At 39.8% G+C, this 19,213-nt stretch overlaps 1 protein-coding gene across 5 annotated transcripts in view; it reads right to left on the bottom strand.

Moving 5' to 3' along the window:
• SFXN1 (sideroflexin 1) overlaps positions 1–19,213 on the bottom strand; it is a 45,591-nt gene that overhangs the window by 7,476 nt on the left and 18,902 nt on the right. For 3 of the 5 annotated variants that reach the window (XM_036884724.2, XM_057491919.1, XM_036884726.2), the window contains exons 3-8: positions 12,839–13,009; positions 12,039–12,137; positions 10,706–10,781; positions 10,068–10,153; positions 9,053–9,180; positions 6,744–6,793 (exon numbers count right to left, since the gene is read on the bottom strand). In XM_036884724.2, the coding sequence (XP_036740619.2) occupies positions 6,744–6,793; positions 9,053–9,180; positions 10,068–10,153; positions 10,706–10,781; positions 12,039–12,137; positions 12,839–13,009 (610 nt within the window). Of the gene's footprint in view, positions 1–1,276; positions 5,760–6,743; positions 6,794–9,052; positions 9,181–10,067; positions 10,154–10,705; positions 10,782–12,038; positions 12,138–12,838; positions 13,010–19,213 lie in introns of those variants that run through there. The other 2 variants (XR_008993785.1, XM_057491921.1) reach the window with 2 other exon arrangements.

Raw genomic sequence — 19,213 nt, 5'->3', positions numbered from 1 at the left:
AGCCAGTACACAGACTTGGTGATGGGAAGGCGGGCTGCATCCTGAAAGAGATCTTGCAGAAGGAGGAACTTGGGCCCAGGAGAGCAGCCTCCTTATTCCAAGTGGACTCTTGTCTGAAGCAAATGGGCCTAGCTTGTTATCCCAGGAACAGCTGTGTGTCACCTCAAAGAACAGCATGCACAAATGAAAGGCTGACTGTGTGTGTGCACAGTTTTTCTGGAAAGGCTCTTGGTAATGGCAAGGATCCTCGACAGCTCTGGCTTACTGGTGAGACCCAACGTGGACGCCATCCCTTCTCCCGACTCCTCTCCAGCACCCCATGCTGCCTAATTCATCCCTCCTGCTGAAACAGACTTAGTCTGAGACTAAATTAGTGAGCTGTGGATGTTGGGTCTTTCCTATATACTCACAGAACGCCTCGGGGTAGGCTCATGTCTTACCTAGCACAGAATTGTGCAAACACAGAATATTTTAAATGAAAATGAAATGAATTAAAAATAGTAATCGAAGTTTAGAAGACATATATTCAATGAGGCAAAAGCTCAAAAAGTTAATCTGCCTCTAAATTCCCCCTCCATACCACCCCCTCCACCACTACCAGGATCTCTTTTCTAATGGCTTGACATATATAGTAAACTACACATATTTAATGTGCACAATATCAGTTTTTACATATGTATTCAGCTCTAAGCCACCATCAATATCAATATAATGAACATATCCATTACCCCTAATACTTCCCACGTTCCTTGCGCCCATGGCAATTCCTCTCTCTTCCCTAAACCCTGCACCCTATTCCCTGGCAATCTCTAATCTACTTTCTGTCACTATACATTACAGTTTATATTTTCTAGGATTTTATATACAGCACCTGCTCTTCTGTGTAATTATTTTGAGATTCATTCATGTTGTTGCATGAATCAATAGTTCATTACTTTTTATTGCTAATCAGGTGTTCCACTGCACAGATATACCACAATTTGATAATCCATCCTCCTGTTAATGAGCATTTAGGTTGTTTCCAGTTTTTGGCTATTGCAAATAAAGCTGCTGTGAACATTTATCTTTGATGGATACATGCTTTCAAATACCTAGGAGTGAAATGGCTGATCAGATGATATGCACATGCTTAACATTTTAAGAAACTGCCTGTTTTCCAAAACGATGGTGCCATTTTATATTCCCATCAGCCTGATATGAGAGTTCCAGTTTTATATTCTCACCAACTTTATTAGGGGAGGTCTTTCTTTGTATTAGTGAAGTATAATTGATATACAATATTACACTGGTTTCAAGTATAAAACACAGTGGTTCAACAGTTACCCACATTAAATCCTCACCTCCACTAGTATGGTTACTATCTGTCAACACAGAAAGATGTTACAGAATCACTGACTGTATTCTCTATGCTGTACTACCATCCCTGTGACCAACTTACATTATGATTGAGATTTCTGTGCCCTTTTATCCCCCTCAATCTCTCCACCCACATACCCCAACCCCTCCTCCATGATAACCACCAGTCACTCCTCACTGTCTAAGAGTCTACTACTGTTTTGTTCATTTTGTTTTATTTTGTTTTTAGATTTCACATGTAAGTGAAATCATATGGTATTTATCTTTCTGTACCTGGCTTATCTCACTGAGCATAATACCCTTTAGGTCTATTTATGTTGTTGCAAATGGCAGGATTTCATTCTTTTTTATGGCTGAATAATAATTCATTGTGTATATGTGCCACCTCTTCTTTATCCATTCATTTATTAATGGACACTTTAGTTGCTTCCATATCTTGGCTATTGTAAGTAATGTGGCAATAAACATAGGGGTGCATATATGTTTTTGAATAGGATTTTATTTTCTTCAGGTAAATTCCTGGAAGTGGAATTATTAGTAGTATGGTATTTCTTTTTTTAATTTTTTGAGGAACCTCCATACTGCTTCCCATAGTGGATGCACCAATTTACATTCAATAGTGTAGGAGGGTGCCCTTTTCTCCACATCCTTGCCAACTCTTGTTATTTCTTGACTTTGGGATAGTGGCCATTCTAATGGAGAGGCATTATCTCATTGTGGTTTTGATTTGCATTTCTGGGGCAGTCTTCTTTATTTTAGACATTCTAATAGGTGTTTAGTGGTAGCTCATGTAGTTCTAATGTGAATTTCCCCAATAACTAAAGATACTTAGCATCTTTTTATGTGCTTATTTGATATCCATATATATTTGGTAAAGTATCTGTTCAATCACATTGCCCATTTTTTATTGGGTTTTCTTGAATGAGTGTTGAAGGTTCTTTATATATTCTGGATACAAGTTCTTTATCAGATACATGCTTTGCATAAGTTTTCTCCTAGTCTGTTTCTTGTTTTTTCATTTTCTTTAATGGAATTTTAACTTCATTTTGATAAGGTCCAATTTATCAGTTTTATTTTACACTGTGCCTTTGTTGTGTCAGGAAATCTTGGCCTAACTCTAGATCTCAAAAATGGTCTATTATCTTTTCTTCTTGAAGTTTTACAGTTGGAGATTTTTACATTTAGAGTCTATGAATCAGTGGGCATTCACTTTTGTATGTGATACAGTCAATTTCCTCCACATGGCCAGGCAACCTGACCATCCACAAATCTCCCAACAAACCATGCTGTTTCTTCCCTGAGCTTCTGCAGAGCATGTGCCCTTGAACAGTCCTATTCAAGTCTCAACCCACTTACCACAGTTGGGGGGATTCTTCGCCACTCTGTGCCTTGTGGTGTAATCAGCACGGACTGGACCACCTCTTTCCATCACCATGCTACACAGCTCCCAACAGCATGGCTCAAGCCTTGTTTCTATGATTCTAGCACCTAGCGCTCTGCTTGGCAGTCAACAGGTGTTCAGCAAAGGGATGCTGACTAAGCAAATGAATGAATGAACAAATAAATGCTACATTCAACACTCTATCGCAGACAATCCTGAAAATCTACTGAGTAGATGGAACAGTTCCCTGCTATCAAAGGAATACAGACAAAGGAGAACTTAAGGGATGAGGAACTATGATCTGACCCAACGCACATCAATTTTCTTCCCAATGCAAATGCCAGCAAGTTAAAGAGACCACAGGAACAATCCTTCAAGAAAGCCATTGTTTGAAGTACCAGATTTTAGTCAGTGGACTTTCTGATGTACTGCAAGATTTCTGTGGGTCACCTGCCTACAGCTATGCTTCCTCCAGCATTCCACTCAGGAGAAGATAAGGGGTAGGGGAGGAGGGCTCATGTAGAATGCTCCCCAAGCTCCCCGTTTAAAAAAGCCAAGAATGGTCATTTCATGTTTGAAGAGGAGTTTGGTCATATCCAAGGTAAAAGCCCAGATAAGTACATCCTTGCAAAGAGGCACCTCTGGCCACTGGAGCTGTGGGAGCAATCAGAGGGCCAACCGAGCAGAAATTATAAACTGCTGAGAAATGACCTGTGGAACCTTTGTAACAGGGGCACAGCAAAGCCTGCTTTTCAGAATAGCATTTGAAAGTGCTCTGAAGATGGAAACACATGGATAGTAATGTAAGCTGCCTCTGCCTATGGTTTGGTAACAGCTATTTTATCAATTAAATCCTATGTTCCTCTCTACGGGGGCAAAATGCAATGTCAGCGTAACAGCAGTCCTGAACTTAGGAATGTATGTGTTTATGAGTAGCTCAACAACACTTAGCCATGGCTTTTTCTCTGCTGAGGCTGAGGGAGCCCAGCTACAGCCAGACCCCCTACAGCCAGCGAGGTGCTAGGACTGACCCCTGAGTTACTCTGCCTCTTCTGAGCTTACCACAAGGGTTCTGAAGCCAATGACCCCTTCTGGCTCTGGGTGACGCCCTTCAGTGTTGGAGTTTGGGCAGGCTGACAGCTTCCTTGTGAAGGGTAGGCGAGGTGGCACACCTCCAAATTATTACTGAAGGGTCCAGTATTAAGCAAAGCTAAAAACTGCAAACTACGATGAGGGAGGAAAACTCAAAGTTTATTCATTTATTATTGTGGAAAAGGACAGTGTGGCCATTGTGGGCTACCTTCTTGTACCATTTGCTGGTTCCTTCATGTAAGAAAATGACAGGCTGGCCCTATGGCAATTTCTGTCAAAGAAAGAAAATCTGGCAGTATGCCAACTATGTTTTTTGTCCAGTGTTCGTCACTGAGAAATCAGAGTAAAAGGGGCAACTTTTCGGCATTAAGATCCCAGGAGTTCAGGGGCGTGACTGAATTCGGAGGGTGAAAAACCAACTTCATTTCACGTTTTCCCCAGTGTCCTAACTTTGCAGCATTAATATAAGTTCAAAAGCAGACTTTTTGGGGTAGAACTTCTGGAAATCCAAGCCATGATCAGGACACGTGCTAGCAGCTAGAGTGTGGCCAGTCCTCACAGGCTGAGGGCAGACTCCGTGGCCTAATGTCCCACCATCAGTGGCAAGGTTGGGAGCTTCTACTCCACACTAGGGGTTGGGAGGCAATTGAAACGTTGAGAGAAAGGACTGTAAAAGCTTCAAGAGTGGGGATGTTGCCACTGAAGGTGGCCTCCAAACTGCTTTCACAGTCATCTGCAAGTTCATGACAATCCTAACACTGTTACACTATTGGTGGAATGATCCACATTTACTGCTCCTCTATCCCAAAAGCTGTCATTTTTATGTCCGACAAACTAACATGGCAAGATGATAGTTTCCAAGTCTTATATCTACCTAGAAATCTGGTATTGCTTTAAAAAAAATGATTTTGCTTGAATTTAGCAGGAGTGGAAGGTTAGGTTTATTAAATCCATTTTTGATTTTCCATTGTTTCTGAAGCTGACATGCGGATACCTTAAAAATTAACGACCAGGCAAGTCAAAAGACTGTCTGAGTCAATATGTGTCTTTGCAGAAATACTGTAATCCTTATCATTTATCAGATCAAGAGCCAGCAGAAAACACAAGGCATCAATTCAATGTCTGCAAAGCTATGGGCCCACTGAGTGGGCCACCCACTCCTAATGTCCTGGAGAAAGATGTTGACTGACCCCATTATCAATTCATTTGATAGGTTTTCTCCCTCAAAGCCTAAATCACTTCCACAAGTAAAGCAGGATGGGTAGAGGAAGGAACATTAATTTTTTCCATATTATCTGAAAAGCAAGGAAATGTCAAAGTTGGTGAATTCCAAAGGTTTATGTAATTTGATATTTTTAAGATGTCGTCACTGAGTATGTAAACTAATCCATTAGCAGTATTTAAGAGTTATCTTTCCTAAACTTTGCACCGGAAAGAGACTTTGGCAGAACATTTCCATGAATTCTCAAAATAACTTCTGTAAGTGGGTAAAATGTCAAATGAGGCTATAGTTACATTTTGGTTTACATGAATAGCTTTACTGCTTGAATATATGTAACATCTGTATTTTTGCTTAAGGCTGTCAGAAGCCACACAAGAAATGGAAGGGGACTCAGGGCTTGTGAGGGCGCAGCTTCCTGGGAATAGGCCAGGGTCTGTGGCTTTCCCTGGGAACACTCCAGGGAGCAGTGGGACAGTTCACTACGGAGCCACCACGACACTCCACCACTGGTTCATACTGACATGCAAGACGGCTAGGAGCAGCGGCTCAGGGAATATAATTCCTCCACAGGTCCAAAGCTTGCAGGAGAGGATATGAGAGGCGGAGGGCCCCATTCCCTTACATGGCATTGGTGCATCGGCAGGTGACAGCCCAGGCACATTGGTCAAATGAGGCGCTCAACATAACGGTGTCTTCACAGCATGCTTTCTAAGAACATAATCGTATTTGAAAGTGTTTATGGGGAGTTCACTTAGTGTTGGCCTTAGTTTTCCTTCCAGGGCCTCTAGGGAGTACACAGGTCAATGAACCTATCTGTGGGACGTTTAGAATTCTCCTAATGACTGAATCACTCAGGAAGGGAACTATGTTTGTCTGGGAACTATCTTCTTTTCTCAGATCTTTTTAGTGTCCCCTCAATATTACTGTTCTGTTTCTAAGACTCCAAACAATTCACCCCAAAAGACCTGCAGTCTTCATCACAAAACACCTGTTCCTCCATCAAGGAACCTGAGCAGTTCTTCTGATACATCTAACCATGTCACTTTCCCCACCACAAGAGCCAAATGAGTCACCCTACCCCACTGTATCCTACTTGTAAGATTTGGGAAACTAAGGTGATGCCTAAATACTGCTGCATTAAATCACAGAAGCTACAAAAGTCAATGTAGAAAGAATGCATATAGCACATGGAGACTTCTTGGTTAGTTTCGTCCTGTAATATTTTCAGATCTTGAGGGGAGGCAGCTAATAGATTAATGTCTTATTAGATATGACCACCAAAGAACAATCCATCGGGGCACTCAATTCAGTGCTCAATGAGGTTACTACTCCAAATTCTTTTTTCATTTCTGATAGGATGGATAGTGACTTATAAACATACTGTTCCAAATTCTCCCCATCTCTTCATTATTACCTAGCTAGGCAACCCATTGATGACTAAGGCAAGTGTATAACTGAATTATAACCTCTCAAGAGAAGTGGGTAGCAGTCTTCGTTTTTGAGAGCTCTTTCAAATACCTGCGATTAGAAACAAAATGTTCTTGGAAACATCTTTTTATTTATGTAAGTGCCCAAGTGCCACTGGCCTTCAAATTCTTCATTCACTATTCATGTAGGAAATACGCTCTATAGTTTGAGGTCTGAAAAGGAATTGAAAGGATTGACATGATGATAAATAGAACTGAGGCTTACCTTTAGGAAGGCTTTCTTTTCCAGAGTATTCATGATAAATGGAGGGATGGCTGCAAGTAAAGATAGATCCATTTAAATCTTTACTTAAGGTCTATTTTCAGCTCACATTTTTTCTCTAACAATTTCATAAAAGGCTGATGTCACTGTTAGGCTACTTTCACAGTGGCAGAGTTCAACTATTTGTAATAATTCTTTAAAATACTTTAATATTAAAAAAAAAATTCACTGTTCCCATTCTCTAGATTTTTGAAGAATAATGTAATGCTCCTTGCCAGCCAAAGCATTTTATAAACTTGAAGAGAACTTTACAACTAATTTTAAATATGCAGCAGTATGAACATCAAGAACCCTTCCCTCCTGTACTAATAAGACAAACACAGCCTTCCCAGGGCATCTATCCCACAGGGAGGATAGTGCCAAGAGCCCTGCTTTGAGGGGTCCTGGAAAAGTTCTGTAACTTCTCTGGGCCTCAGTATTGTTTCCCTCATCTATAAAATGGAGAGAATTGAATCAAACTGGCCATGATGATTAGATGCAATAACAACACACATAGAACACTGGGCAGTGGTAGTTCATTTGTGCATAATTTTCATCAGACTGAACTGTCACATCCACCACTTCAATATGACAACTGCCTTTAGAGATTTCACTGGGATAGAAAGATTGTGTTTCTTCCCTGGGGACTAAATAATGTTTAAAATAACCAACCCACTGGAAATAGATTTGTTGGGCTGGCAGAACTCCAAAGAGGAGTCTCGTATTTCACAATGAGAAAGAATAAAACCACAAGCAAACCCTGGGTAGAAGCTGAAGTTGCAACCTTGATTTCGACAAGTCTAGAAATCTGGGCTCAGTGGGCATGCATGTTGGGGCGGGCTCCCTGGCCCCCTTTTAGGTTAGTGACAGTGTGCCATCCTGGGCTCAGCGGACTCAGCCTGCATTGCACACTGTGGTTTGCACAGTGCATCCACCCTGCAGTGCATACTGCCATCTCATGAGGGCGCTGAGGGGCTCCCTTGTTCAATCAGTTAGTGGTGGTTAAATCAGATAATCCCAGTTAGCTGGAATGTGACTGACATGTTCCTCAAAGTTTTCCTTCATTCCCTTTTCTTCAACTCTTCTTGTCCACTCCTACTCATCTGCTGATGAGCATATACAGTGACAAAAGGAATTTAAAGACAACAAAAAATATTACTGGGAAAACTTGACGGCAGCTGATTACATATGCTTCCTTTGGGAGCTTAGTTAATAGCCAAATTCAGTTTAGATGATGAAATTAACCATGTTTAATGGTTAGAAAGAGCAGCAAAACTGCCAGGCCCTCTGGTCTCTGAGTAAGTCTGAGAACCTCCTCTAGGCCCCCAGTCTGACGGTAGCTCTAGGAAGCCTTGGGAGTACACCAGAGAGTCTCAAGGAAGTGAATGCAATGTCGATTTTCTGCCTTTGGGCTGACTCCAAGCTCTGTGAACAAAACTGAGGAGTAGTTTGGCACATATCTTAAGAGCTGCTCTAACAACTCAATTTGGTTCATGTTCCAAAGCTTTCTAATTGATAAAGATAACAACTCTTCAGTAGAAATTACTCCTATTCAAGAACTTCTGGAAGTTTCTTTTCAAGATTTACAAGATCGAATTCTTTGCCTTCAAGTTCTCTCCCCTTAGGCTGTCACCGCCCTGGTCCCTGGGGACTGCCAACCCGTCCATCAACACTTGCTTGCAGTGCTGTGACAGCTTCCTGACCCGTCTCCAACTGTCATTCTTGCCCCCTCCTGAGTCTGTTCTCAACACAGCACTCACAGCCATGCACTCAAAACCTACACAGGATTATGCCACCCCCCTGCTCAAAAGCCTCCATGGTTTCCTATCCCTCAGACTGATAGCTAGGGCTTGAAACCCTACGGGGCCATCCACGTCCTGCCCTGAGGCCTCGCTCATTCCACCCTATGGTTCCCACCTCCCCGTCTGCTCCAGCTGCACCTGCTGCCCTGCAATGTTCCCAATGCACCAGGCAAGCTCCCCTCTCCTGCCATCCCCTCTGCCTGAGACATTCGCGGCAGGGCCCACTTGGCTCGCTCCCTCGGCTTTAGTCCTCTTCCCTCATCTTCCTGTCTGCTTCCACACCCTCCTTCTCTTTAGCCCTATTACCATCTCACATATTATATATATTACTTCCTTTGTTTTTTTCTCTGCCTCCTCTGATAGACAGTAAGTTCCACCAAAGGGTGTAATTTTTTCCCCCCACTGATGCATAAACATTTCTTCAATCTGTATCTACTGAAAAAAATGCATGGATGACGGAGTTCTACTAACCCATGCCAGGGGCTGCCATGAGAATCCTAGAGACGACGACCTGGGTGATGGCTTGTTTTGCAGCATTTGCTGACTCACCCAAGCGGTTCCCATTTTCATCTGTGACAGGAATGCCAACTTTGAGTTCCCTACAGGGCAAAACACGTGCAAAGAAGTTCAAAGATGTCTTCCTGAAACGGCTGAAAATAGTACTATGCTGTGAGAGATCAAGTCGCTCCTTAATCTGAAGACCCACTCAAGTGTCAGTTTTGGCACCAACAGCTCTATTTATTAATACCATGGATGAGTTTAATCCATGTGTGATAGACACAAAAGTAAAATAACACTAGTTAACTGTTATAAAAAAGAAAGTGCAGCATTTTAAATAACAGTATGACTCGAAGGGTGAATATGCTAACTTAAAGAGAAGGTTATTTCTGTGCTCATGATTGAGCAACTTTCCAAACAAGAGAGAGAGATAATATATGGCATCATTAAGTCAAATATTTATAATGACATAGGGGTCACCAGTACATGGCACTACTGGATATTTAACTACAGTTTCTAACACTAAAATTATAGCTCCTTTTGTTACCCTGTTTTTTGTCATCCATTCCAAAATGCTTTTTCCTGTTCTTTCTTCTCTTCTAATTTTTGCCAGTTCTAAAAAAATACTCCCAAAGATAGAGATTAATACTATTTTAAACCCAATCAGAAAATTCTGGGGGAAGAGACCTTCCTTCTTTGCCTAGTCTTAGCACAACTAAATGTAAGTCTGAGATACATAATTTAACCTTTTCGTAACACAGAAGTAGAAAGAGTACTCTAAACCCCCAGGTACTCACTGGCCTACTTAATTAGCAACTCCTGGCTAAGCTTGTTTCATCAATGGACCCATCCTCACCCCGAACATAAATTATTTTGAAGTTAATCCCAGATCTCATATAATTTCATCTAAATATTAATATGAATTTTAATTATTACAAAAGACTCTCTGTCAAACACAAGTCCTTTAAAGAGTGCATATTCATCTTACCTTTGCCTCATTAATGGAATATTAATACAGTTAGCAGCAGCTACCGCAGCAAAGGGAACAAAACGTCCTATGAGTGGTGAGACATGCTGCAGAAAAGATAATTCCAAAAGCATTACCTTACTTTTCCTTACTACTGAATGAAAATACTTATTTCTCCTTGAAAACTGCTAAAAATGCAGAGTCCTATTTATTTAGAAACTCAGGCCAAGGTACTTTCAAAACTTGTTTCCTAGTGGTATTTCTATATTTCTGGTAAGGGTATCCTGAATGCAGACTTCCAAAACATTTGGACAGCTTAGTGTGGTTGATGGAGTAGGGGGCTTTGCAGTCCCAGTGTCATGAGTTTAGATGTTGGCTCCCCAACTTCTTCAGGGGTGTGGCCTCTGGTGGGCAGTTGGGGTGGGTGAGCATTTGGCACTTGAGACATAGCACCAGGTCAGACCAGGGTCTTGGCAGAAGTTATTGGTGACATCCCTTCCCAAGATTATTGGATAATAAACTGAAATATACAGTGGAAGATAACGGCTACGATAAAAAAGTCATAGGGCTTGAACTATTTTTCAGAAACAACAGACTTAGAGCCAGGTAGCTTGAGAACAAATTAAGAAGCTGTACTTGGAAAATAAGGATCTGCATACCTTGGTTAATGCATTGAGTCCTAGAGCTGTTGCTACAGCGCCAGTAGTTGCAGAAACATAAGCTGTTCCCAATTCACTAAAAAGAAAGAGAAGAGTACATAAACAATGTCAGGAAATGCAAATTCTGCAAAGCAACATTTTCTTTCACTATACAAGGAGAGAAATTCAGAGAAAAAGCAAGTAGACCCATAAAAAATGGCATTCTTCACATATAACCTAACTATAACTGAAAACAAGTAACTACTTAGAATAGGTGTGTGTCTGGAAGGAAGGGAGCTGTGAGTGACTGGAAGCTGCAAAGGCAGGGAAACGCCTATTGACCTAAATGTTCACAGCTTATTTGCTTAAATAAAAAAGACTTTCCAAAATATTAACATATTATATATATTTCATATGTAATATACAAATTATTATAATTAATACTATACATAATATATAAATATAATATAAACTTAATGTTTTATGTATTTAATATTATATAAATTATATATAATTACATATATTATATGTAATATAACATAATGCAAGTAAAAATGCAATGCTGCCATTCTTAAAATTCTATCTTCTTATATAAAAATACTAAAAGTCTCATCTTTAACATATGCTTAAGCACAAGTAGTTTTTTCTTATTTTAAAATAAAATTTAATTCAAGGATTAGATGAAATGAAGGTGTGATGAACACTGCTGGTTGTAGATTGCCATATCTTTTGTTCCATATGATGAAGGTAGAAGAATATGGACTGTCAAAAGCAATTTAGAGTGATAAAAAAGAAAACCCTCTAAGTGTTACACAAGTTGTGCTAAAAGTTGTGGTTAACCAATCACTTCAGCCTGTCTAAACATTTTTTTATAGGAAGCAAAATTTTAAACTTAATTGCTTTCTTTTTGGCTCCACAAATGACTTATTTTAAAGAAAAATCACATATAAAAGTCCCCTTGATTTCTGCAGAGATCACACTGCTGATGCTGCTACTTCAGCCCCTGGTTATCTGTCCACAGGCAGGGGCAGGTGGGACCAGCTTGTTGTTTTGTGCAGGCCAGCCCTGGGCTGCCTGTGGTGTGTGCTGCAGGGGAAGGAGCCCCAGGATGGGGGGCACGTCCTCCTGCCAACGGTCACCATCTGCATGAGTCATGTCTGAGACAGCAAGCTGGACAAGAGTTCTCTTTATAGAGGGGGAGGAAAACAAGCACTACTTAATACAAGTATGCTCCATAATATTCTCAACAATGTAAACAATTTGTGCAAATCTACTTTATTAAACAGGAAAGTATTGGCACTGAGTCAAATGAACACTAGATGGGTGCAGCGGATGGTTAATCTCGCAGTCTTACTTCATAGTGAGGGGGGCGTCTCCACTTCTGTTGGTGTAATTGACCACGGCATTGAAGGACTGGTTAACCCACTGCCAGAAGAGCACGGCCGGTGTGGTCCTAAAACAGAGCGATCCATCATATACCCGCCATCACCTGTGACCTAGCCGCTGTGCAGAACAGAAAATGTGAACACCGGTGACCAGAGAGGAGAGGACTACAGAAGGGAGAATGCTGGGTCAAAGACTGCATGTTCTGGGTCAAAAGCTTAGGTCCTATGTGGCCGGGCTGAGTTTTCAGGGATTCCGTTTCTTCATTCATTAGATACGGATACACCAAGCTCAGAGGGTTACTTACGGTAAGGTTGGAGTTACCTTAAACTTCAACTGAAATTTGTGAGAGCTTGGCACAGAGTAGGGACTCAATAAATGTTACGTCCCTTCTCTTGGGGAAAAAAGAAGCCATTTGTAGGCTAAGTAGTCTTGATCCGTCCTAACTGCATATGCAGGCTTTAAGGTCCATGTCTGTATCTACATCTAAGCCTATACCTATACTTACACCTGCATTTGCTTAGAGACACCTTTTTATTTCCTTCTCCATCTTATTTTCTTTTGGGTTTAAGATTCAGGGACAGATTCAGCCTCCTTTTGAACAGCAGAGAATACTATTTAGCAGAGGAAAAAGGTAGAACAACCCCTGAAGTTGGAACATTTATACAAAATGGAACTCAAAGTGAAAAAATAAAACTACTTACATACAAATGTACTTTCAGCTTCTGTAATATAAACTGAACTAGCTATGATTACATTTCCATAACTCACCTATAAAATGTCATCATACAACCTGTGATGGTCATGTTCATTGGAACCTGAGCTGACATTCTTCCTATCAAAATCATCTTCTCGCCAGTGTCGGGATGAAAAGCTGAATCATAGATGTACTTTGCTCTCCATAATTCATTTGCTGTGAGACCTGGAGGAACAATTCCTTGTCTAGGAAACAACAACAAATAACATAATGATTGTTCATTTCAAGTATCTCACCAGTGCTGCAGGATACATGTAGTTGGAAAGTTTTTAAGTTTATACTTATCTAACACAACTGGCTGGATGGAATGGGAAATATAACTCCAATTACATAGTGAAATTTTAATGACACAAAGGACAGTAAATACTCAAAATGAGTATCTCAAACACAAATAGCTCAAATTATCTGTAATTTGGAAAATTAAAAACTTATCTTGTATAACAGGCAAGTATTCAACTTTGAAACAGTCTTTTCTTAATGACATTTAAAATTTATTTTGAACTTTGCAAACTCTAAAAATATTTTTAGCCGATTAGACAAAAGCTGTGACAATCAAGAATATTAATTCATTTTTAAGCTTAGTTTGAAAACCTAGATAAGAAAGGCTCATTATTTTATTGTCTTGTCAAAACAAAAACATGTTCACTGCTTGAAATTCAGAAAATATAGAAATTCATTAGAGTAATTAAAACCATTCAAGCCTTTGCCTACTCATCACCATTGGTAATGTTCTGATTAATATACTTTCACTCTCTTCTAGGCTCTATATACACTATCTAGAATCTATATAAAGTACCATACCTGTTGTTGTATAACTATTCCTTTTAATCAATAAGATTTTATAAACATTTCTCTGCCATCTTTAGATATTCTTCTATATCACTTATACTTGGGTGACTAGGGTCCCCCCAGATTCACATCCAGTCAGAACCTCAAAATGTGACCTTATTTGGAAATAGGGTCTTTGTAGATGTGATAGTTAAAATGAGGTCAAGCTGGATTAGGGTGAACCCTAAATCCAATGACTGGTGCCCATGTGCAGACAAACAACAAAGGTCATGTGATGACAGAGGCAGAGACTGGGGTAACAGAGGTAACAAACCAATGGATGCCAAGAAACAACTAGAGCCTTGAGAAGCTGGAAGAGGCCAGGAACGGTCTCCTCTAGAGCCTTTAGAGGGAGATGGTCCTGCCAACACCTTGATTTCAATCTTAGCCTCTTGCAATTTCTATTGTTTTAAGCCAGTTTGTGGTAATATGTTATAGCAGTCTTAGAAAACGAAGATATCATCCTTTTAAATGCTACACAGTATTCTACTGTATGACTGTAAAATATTATCCTAATCCTCCATTTTTTGGCATTTTAGTTGCTTCTAATCTTTTCCACTTGTAAAGAATGAAGAAGTAAACATCTTCCTAAATAAATCTTTCCCCAGTTTAAGACAGTTAGAAAGATATAAGTACATGTGCTGAGACAAAAGTTATATAAACCATTAAAACTAAACATGCCTGGATAAAAGGCGTATCTTTTTTTATCAACAGCAGCAGCATCCTCATTATTTTGGTATGTATGTATGTTTCATATACTGTGGATAGTTTTGGTAACTGTGTTATCTGCTGTTCTGAAATTTTTATTTTTATGTTGTCAGGTAGGAAGAAGTTTCTGTCGAGAAAGACCTGAGCCCCTTCAAGATTATACAGATGTTTACCTGGACTTCTTGCATTTTCATAAATTTTTGTCATTTACATTTAAATTTATTTGGAATACATCGTAAGGAACGAAGATGTGAAATGTGTTTAGCTTTACTTTCCAGTTGGCTGGTCTGCCATTCCAACACCAAGATTTAAATTCTCTATCATCAACTGAGGTTTTGTGAGTGCTAGGCTTGAGCTCTGGACTTTCTGTAGTGTCCCCATTACCTACCCTGTCAGGTGCTGCTGCCCACCACTTTATAATTTTGACCAATTTTATGTCTGGGAGACCAATGGCCTCTCACTCCATTACTCTTTTTTCTTTTTTCATTTCCTTAGTTACATCCATTAATGTATTCTTCCAGATAACCCTTAGAATTATTGTTAACTTTATAGGCAATCACAGTTGTATTTTGACTGAAACTGTACTAATCTGGAGATTTCTGACACCTTTGTAATATTAAAGAGTTTCTCTTCTGAACATCTCTCCAGCTACTCAAAGGCTTCTTTTAGTGACCTCCTGTGGTCTTTGAAATTGCCTCACACTTTTGGCTAAGAATTCCCAGACATTTTATATATATATCGCTTATTCTTTCTGGTCTCATGAATGAGATAAAAAAGTACTATCTAATTATTGCTGCTGTCTAGAAAACTACCAACTTTTTGTGTAAAAGCAGTCCCCTCATCATGTTCTCTTGTTCCACTGACTTTTCAATTGATTGTTGAGGGTATCTTTATTTGCAAAAAAAAAAAAGTCTTGTCTTTTCAGTATTTCCACATCTTTCCTCATTTTTATGGCTTACTAAATGGGTTAGGGGTTCCTGAACAGTGTTACATAACAGTGAAGATAAAGGCACCCTGGCTTGCTCCTGACTTTAAAGAGAATGCTTTGTAATGCAACATTTTCAGGGGAGTGGTCTCTCGGATGTTAATAGATATTATAGGAAAAGAGAAAGGGCCCATATTCAAGTTTGGGAAAATGGATTCAATAGCTTTTTTTATTCCAAGACTTGGCATTTTCTTTAAACATTCAATGCAATGTGACATACTCAAGAGTGGGATGTAAACTTACTGAAATTTGACTCGAGAAACCACCTTCTTTTTTTCTTTTCTTTTTTTGGGAGGGGGGTTGACTGGGTAAATATCCCACAGGATTACTTTTCTACAGAGCTCTCTATTGGAAGTTTAGCTCTATTGTTTCATTATTTAGTGTTACACACTGTGGGTAATGTGGGATATGTATTCCTTATCATATTAAAGAAGTACTTGTACCTTAGTCCTAGTTGATTAATAACTTTCTGAGAATTAGATTGTAATATTATCTTCTTCGGGGCATCTATCAAGATATAGCTTTTCTGCTTTGATATGATAAATTACATTGATAGGTGTCCTAAAATTAAATCTCCTCTTTATTCTTAGAATAGATCCTACTGGTTCATATTTTAACATAAGGCTTGATTTGATGTGCTACTATTTTATTTTGGATATTCACATTATTAATTTGTAAGATGAGCCATTGTTTTCTTTTAGTGTGCTTTTGTCATTTATAGTATCAGGGCTGCAAATGAATTGGGTAGCATCTCCTTCGTTTTCTATGCTCCCATAACATTAAAAAAAATAGCTTAATTAAGGTATCATTTAAATACAAATTTAAAAGTCACCCATTTTAAGTGTATGATGTACAGTGATGTAATCACCTCCAGAATCACAGTATAAAATTGTCACATCTTCCCAAAGGTTCCCTCAAGCCCCTTTGGAGTCATTCTCCTACTCCTGGCTACCACTGATCTGCTTCCTAGTACTACAATATCACCTCTGAGAATTTCACGTAAATGGAATCATATGGTGAAAAGTGATCGTGTGTCTGGCTTCTACCACTTTGCATACTTTGAGAAGCATCTTTGTGGCTGCATCAGTAGTTGGTTAACTACTGAGTAGTATTCCATTTGATAAAGGAACCATAGGCATTTATCAATTCTCTTCTTAGCCATTTTAGTGTGTATTAAGTAGTATCTTATGCAGTTTCAAACTGCATTTCCCTAGCAACTAATGACTTGAGCATCTTTTCATATGCTTACTTGCTATTCCCATATTTTCTTTGGTGAAGTGTTGTCAGTCTACCCAAATAGTCTGACCATTTAAAAACTGGGCTGTTTTGTCTTATTATTAAATTAAAAGAGTTCTTTATATCTTCTGGACACAAGGCTTCTATAAGATAGAAGTTTGCAAATATTTTCTTCCTGTCTGAATTTTTGTTTTGTCTTCTGAAGTGTTAAAATAAATTTTTTTCCTTTATTGTTCATGCTTATGTTCTACTTTGGATGCTTGGAAATCATCCAAAATCATAAAGATCTTCTTTTGTTTTCTTCTAGAAGTTTTATGCTGTTAGCTCATATATTTAGGTCTATCATCCATTTTAAGGTAAATTTTGTTTAGAGTGTGAGGTAATGCTTAATATTTGTTTTCTACATGGATATTCAATTTTTCAAGAACCATTCATTGAACAGAATATCCTTTCCCTATTGAATTATCTTGGCATCTTTGTATTAAATCAATTGACTATATATGTTTGAGTCTATTTCAGGATTCCCTATTCTCTTTGACCTATATGACTACCCTTACACAATGCTATATTGTCTTGATTACTAGAGCTTTATAGATAATATAAAATTTACCACTTTAACCATTTTTAAGTGTCTAGCTTTATGGCACTAAGTACTTTCATATTACTGTGTGACAGTCACTACCATCCATCTCCAGGACTTTTTCATCTTCCCAACTGAAACTGTACTCATTAAACAATAACTAACAACTCCTCATTCCCTCTCCCCTTAGCCCCTGGCAACCATCATTGCATTTTCTGTCTCTATGAATCTGATTAATCTAGGTACTTCATATAAGGGATTCAAACAATAATTTGTCCTTTTGTAACTGGTTTATTCCTCCTAGCAAAATGTCTTCAAGGTTTGTCCATGTTATAGCATGTGTCAGAATTTCCTTCCTCTTAAAAGGTTGAATAGTACTCCACTGCATGTGTATACCACATTTTATTTATCCATTAATCCACCCAATGACACCCAATCCTGGGTTGCTTCCACCTTTTGGCCATTGTGAATAATGCTGCTACGAACATGGGTGTACAAATATCTGTTTAAGTCCCTGCTTTCAGTTTGTCTTTTGATACATACCCAGAAGCAAAACTGTTGAATCATATGGTAATTCTATTTTTAATTGCTTGAGGAATCTCCTTATAGGATGGGTTTCTTATTTTTTAACTCAATTCTTCTTCCACTAATTAATTAAAAGGATTTATAAGGAACTTATTTTTGATGCTGTTGCATATTTTTCTCTTACCTTCATAAAAATAATCTGGTATAAAAGTTCTAGGTTATAGTGTTTTCTCCTCAAAACCTTATACATACTGCCTCACGGCCATCTGGCATTCGGCATATAGATGAAAATACTGAGACATCTCGGACATTTGCTCTTTTTAAGAACTTTTCCCCCTGTTTTTGGATGCTTTTGGACTTTTCAGTTTCTTTGTAGAAAAAGAAAAGAAAAAGAGGGGCGGAGCCAAGATGGCGGCATGAGTAGAGCAGTGGAAATCTCCTCCCAAAACCATATATATTTTTGAAAATTCTGCAAATACAACTATCCCTAAAAGAGAGACCAGAAGACACAGGACAACAGCCAGACTACATCCACACCTGTGAGAACCCAGCGCCTCGCGAAGGGGGTAAGATACAAGCCTCGGCCCGGCAGGACCAAAGTGCCCCTCATCCCAGCTCCCGGCAGGAGGAGAGGAGTCTGAGCGGGAGGGAGAGGGAGCCCAGGACTGCTAAACACCCAGCCCCAGCCATCCAGACCAGAGCACAGACACACAGTGCATGCGTGGGGTGCTGGATACTAGGGAAACAGGACAGTAAGACCTGTGGGCGGGTCCCCGCAGCCGGCACCCCTGTGACAAAGAAAAGCGAGTGCTTTTTGAAAGTCTTACAGGGACAGGGACCCTACAGCTGGACGGAAGTGTCCCAGGACACTTAGCCCAGAAGCTGAGAATCCAGGGGAACTCCAGGCGCCCTAAACTCTTCGGCAGCAGTGCAGCTCGGAGGCCCCTCACGGAGATAAACAGCCTCCTGCCCGTTTCCCTCCGACACTGCTCCGCCATAGTGGAGCAGCAGCCTGAGGCAGCAGGGCAGAGCTTCTTTCACAGCGGCCGGGCAAGAATAAGAAACCCCATCTGCGCACAGCTGCCCAGCACAAGCTGCTAGGGGTCGCTGTTCTCCCAGGAGAGGAAGGCCACAAACCAGCAAGAAGGGACGTTCTCCCAGCAGACACATGCACCAGCTTCCCTCAACTACCTCTATCGCCATGAAAAGGCAGAAGAATTTGATACAGAGCAGACTAACCCAGACATCCTCCCCTGAGAAGGAATCTGGAGAGATAGACCTAACCAATCTTCCTGAATAAGAATTCAAAATAAAGGTCATAACCATGCTGACGGAGCTGTAGAGAAATACACAAGAGCTAAGGGATGACGTCTGGAGGGAGATTACAGAAATGAAACAATCTCTGGAAGGATTTATAAGCAGAATAGATAAGATGCAAGAGGCCACTGATGGAATAGAAACCAGAGAACATGAACGCATAGAAGCTGACGCAGAGAGAGATAAAAGGATCTCCAGGAATGAAACAAT

This window comes from Manis pentadactyla, chromosome 2 (assembly GCF_030020395.1).
Source record: "Manis pentadactyla isolate mManPen7 chromosome 2, mManPen7.hap1, whole genome shotgun sequence".
In the NCBI taxonomy this organism is placed as follows: domain Eukaryota; kingdom Metazoa; phylum Chordata; class Mammalia; order Pholidota; family Manidae; genus Manis; species Manis pentadactyla.
Note: the sequence above shows the minus strand (reverse complement) of the source record. Positions and strands in the feature narration are given on the sequence as shown.